Source organism: Physcomitrium patens, chromosome 1 (genome assembly GCF_059467195.1).
Source record: "Physcomitrium patens ecotype Gransden chromosome 1, ASM5946719v1, whole genome shotgun sequence".
In the NCBI taxonomy this organism is placed as follows: domain Eukaryota; kingdom Viridiplantae; phylum Streptophyta; class Bryopsida; order Funariales; family Funariaceae; genus Physcomitrium; species Physcomitrium patens.
Window position 1 is genome coordinate 28,764,883 of NC_143410.1, and position 4,199 is coordinate 28,769,081.

The 4,199-nt window shown below is 44.9% G+C and overlaps 1 protein-coding gene across 1 annotated transcript; it reads left to right on the plus strand.

The window, feature by feature from the left end:
- Positions 1 to 2,187: 2,187 nt before the first annotated feature.
- Positions 2,188 to 3,959, plus strand: LOC112285230 (putative L-ascorbate peroxidase 6, chloroplastic/mitochondrial). Its single transcript, XM_024525922.3, has 2 exons — positions 2,188 to 3,074; positions 3,206 to 3,959. The coding sequence occupies exons 1-2, from the start codon at positions 2,321 to 2,323 to the stop codon at positions 3,772 to 3,774; spliced, it is 1,323 nt and encodes a 440-aa protein (XP_024381690.1). The 5' UTR covers positions 2,188 to 2,320; the 3' UTR covers positions 3,775 to 3,959.
- Positions 3,960 to 4,199: the final 240 nt, after the last annotated feature.

The window sequence follows — 4,199 nt, forward strand, 5'->3', positions numbered from 1 at the left end:
TGAAATAAATATCTAAATTTATCTATCATAATTAATCTTATTATTATTATTATTATTATTATTATTTTATAAGATCATTAATATACTTACAAAAGTTTTTTTTTTGTAATACTAAAATCATCTTTCAAAAAAATTTAATTTTAGTATTTAAAATCCTTTCTTTAAAAATATTTTTATGTCAATTAAGATTTTAATTTTGGATTGTAAGTTATAAGATATTTATTTATTTTTATCTTTGATTTTTTTTCTATTTTTTAAATCATTGTTTTAAACTCAATATCATTAAAGGAATAAAATATCATTAAGACAAATCTTACATTAATGTTGATTCATTATATTTTAGTGGTTCTTAAAAACTTTGATATTTTTTCTTTCAATTTTTTTTTTTTTTTTTTTTTTTTTTGAGTAGATCTACTCATGTTTTCTTCTACCATAGCATTTTATTGCTCCATATACTTATTTGAATCCAAAAATACTTTAATGCAAGTAACATCAACCAAATAATTCCATCTTTTGTATTTTGTCAAATAACCTCTACTCCTCTTTTTGTTGCCTTAAGAGTAAGTTTAGATTTTATATTCAATTTATCTAATTACATAATACATGCATTGTGTGTGTGTGTGTATATATATATATATATATATTTTAGCTTTCCTCGCCAAGTTCTCTCCATTTACCACCCCTCATTGTCATTTTTCACTTCTTTGTGGTTCGATCTCACGCAACCTTGTTGAGACTTTGTTGCTCCGTTGCTTTCAAGCAGCGGCGAGAAAGCCGCAGCTTGACGCCTCGGTGGCTGCTCCAGTGACGCAAACGCAGACGCAGCCACGCGGCGCCAATCTGCCACGCTCACATTCTCGCTGCCGCTGTGGATAGGACCAGGAGCAAGTGACGAAGAATCGGCATCCGTGGCCAGCACATGCCTGCGGATCTTCCACGAATTGTGTGGCCCAGTGCAAACCAGAGAGCAAATGGTAATGAGCCCTTGTTTGCATCGGGGCTGTGCGATCTGGAGAAGGTTGCAACAAAAGCTCGTCGCAAAAATCTCACTAGAAACAACCAAACTGCATAACTAAATAGCACGGGGCAAGCACTCGTTGTGTTCGTCAGAACTGCTGCATGCGTAGTGGCGGCAGCGGTTTGATATCTGTTTTGTGGATTCCGTGTGAAGATGCGTTCACTCTTCATACGTGAAGCAGCCTGTGTTGCACGATCATTAAAAAAAAATGCACTCTACGGAAAGCGTGATTAGGGCGTTGGGGATGGGAAGCTGAAATTCCGTTCATGCGGCGCCTGGACCTGAGGTTCAAGAGAGCCAAATCTACAATCCTCCAAACGTGCATTGGATTCTGCATTGCCCTGAAGAATTCTTGTTGAGACTCAGACCATGCCGATGAACATGGCAGAAATTCTAGTGCCAGATTCACATTACCGAGTCTCATTAAACGCTCATCCATGTGGACCGTTACGGTGAAATATTACCCCAGATCGGAAGTTATTGGACAGGATATAGAATGAAACAGTTTGAGGGAAATAATCCACTTAAATTCTGGGATGCGTGGGCATGAAGAAGCAGATTGCGAGTAAATCGAGGCTCAGAAATATTTGGAGTCAAAATTGACAAACTCGACATGGCTCGAGGGGATTGCCAACGATTTTGTGGCTCTGTTCCAGCGTTCATCCAGTAGTGGCTTCGGGTGGAGTTTTGCCTGGTCCATGTCGACCAGCTTGGTTTCACTCCGTCGGGAGGCATCTAGAATTATCGCCACCCAATTGGAATACAGTCGAAACCATGTACTGCATGTCGACGTCATTGAGGTTACGATGATGCGATCCACAGAACCGAGGATGAGATGGGGCGGGTCCTACCTGCACAATTCACCCTATCGTTGACCCAAGGGGCCTCGGGCGCTATTGGCTCCACGGGATGGCTCGGACGCCGCAGCGACTCCAGCGGCTTCGATATGGCCATACCAGACACAGGCTTGTGGATCCAATCTCTCAGTCGACCATTGCTCACACTTGGCTTGGACATCCTCATGTGATAGACTGCAGGCCTCTTCCTTCCGACGCAGTTTCCTACTGTCACTGTTCAACCTAACGGCAAGCTTCCTGCGACCCATCTTGTTTTCATCCTCGAATACATATATATCGCTGTGTGCCTGGTCTCACTGGTTTGTACTGAGGGAAACGAAGGGATTGAAGCCACCGCGGCACTACGTTCTGTAAGCTCGTTGTTTGATCTATCTGGTGTCGAGTGTAGAGCAACTGTGAGGAGAAGATTTGAGATTTAGGATTGGGGTAGTTGGTTTGACGCGTCATGGCGACTTCGGCTTCCTCAGTGCTGGGGTTAGGAAGCACAGGGGTGGTGAGTGTGCAAATAGCTTCGTCGTCGTCGTGTTCATCGCGTTCTGCTCCTTCTGAGGCTGCTTCTTTGGGGTTTGCAACAAGGAGAAGAGCAGCGGCGTGTTCCGAAACTACTTCCCAGCTTCGGTCTGAGTTTCTTCCGAGCCTCTCACCAGTTAAGAAGTCCATTAAGTTTGCGGCGTCAAGGAAAGGTCCTTTTGCTTCTCTTAATGTGCGCGCCATAGCCTCTGATCCGGCCCAGCTGAGATCTGCCCGCGAGGACATCAAGACTCTTCTCCGGGAGGATCCTTGTCACCCAATTTTGATCCGTTTGGGCTGGCACGACGCAGGGACTTATGACAAGAATATTAAAGAGTGGCCCCTCCGAGGTGGCGCCAATGGAAGCATCAGATATGACATTGAGCTCAGCCACAAGGCAAATGCAGGCCTCATCAATGCCCTCAAGCTGCTTGAGTCCACAAAGCAGAAGTATCCAGACATCACTTATGCGGACCTGTTTCAGCTCGCAAGTGCCACTGCCATTGAGGAAGCCGGGGGCCCTAAAATCCCGCTTCGTTATGGACGCAAAGATGTCTCTGGCCCCGATCAGTGTGTGAAGGAGGGCAATCTTCCCGATGCTGACCCCAAACCTACTCCCCCTGCTGACCACCTGCGCAAGGTTTTCTACAGGATGGACTTGAACGACCAAGATATTGTCGCTCTCTCAGGTATGCATTTGAATGCCCTTTCTCACACTTCGTTTTGGGAATTAGGTTAGTGAAATCTCCTGCACTGTTTCTTCTGCTCTTTTTAGTACTCTATTACTGACGATTTCACTGCGCGATTTTATCTTCCTCAGGTGCACATACTCTAGGAAGGGTTCACCCAGAACGCAGTGGATTCGGGCAGAAAGAAACCAAGTACACTAAGAACGGGCCAGGCAAACCAGGAGGTTCCTCATGGACGCCTGAGTGGCTGAAATTTGACAACTCCTACTTCAGGGAGATTAAGGAGAAGCGAGACGCGGACCTTGTGGTTTTGCCTACGGACGCCGTCTTGTTCGAAGACCCTGAATTCAAGAAATACGCTGAGAAGTACGCCACAGACAGGGAGGCATTTTTCAACGACTACGCCATCTCTCACGCTAAGCTCAGCGAAATCGGTGCCGAATTTGATCCTCCACAAGGCTTCTTCCTCGATAAGCCTGAGAAGAAGGACGAGCCCGAGGTTTTTGTGGCATCCAAATACTCCACGCAACCGGAAGCGAAGCAAGAACTCTCGGACAACATGAAGGACAAGATCCGCGCCGAGTATTTAGCTATCGGGGGTTCTCCTAACAAGGCTATGGGCTCCAACTACTTCCTCAACATAATTATTGGCATTTCGGTGCTTGTTCTCTTATCTTACTATCTGGGATATCTTGGCTAGTTTATTTAACAATGTCTTGTAAATTTGTTTGTCCATTTGTGAGGCACTAAGTGCGGCTTAAGGTGACTCACTGTAATTTTAATTACCACAGTACCGCCCTCTTGAGTAGTGGTCGCGCACTGCTCTCGATAGTTTGCAATTTTCTGCCGGTAGGCATTGGCAATCTAAATTCTTCTGCTTCTCAATTGCGGCTCCTCTTGTCTGCAACTACTGGATTTTGCATCTTCTTGTATACTTGTGTGCAGCTCATATACGATTGTGTCGAGAGGTGCTTCAGTTTGATTCAAGCATGCCTGTTTGTGATGGATTGACACTGATCCGAAAGACGCTAGTTCGATTGAATAGGAACATTGTACAGCGGATTGCAGAAGGAACACTGTTAAACACGGCGTTGTTCAATCTCGGGAACAGCGATCGGGTACTCT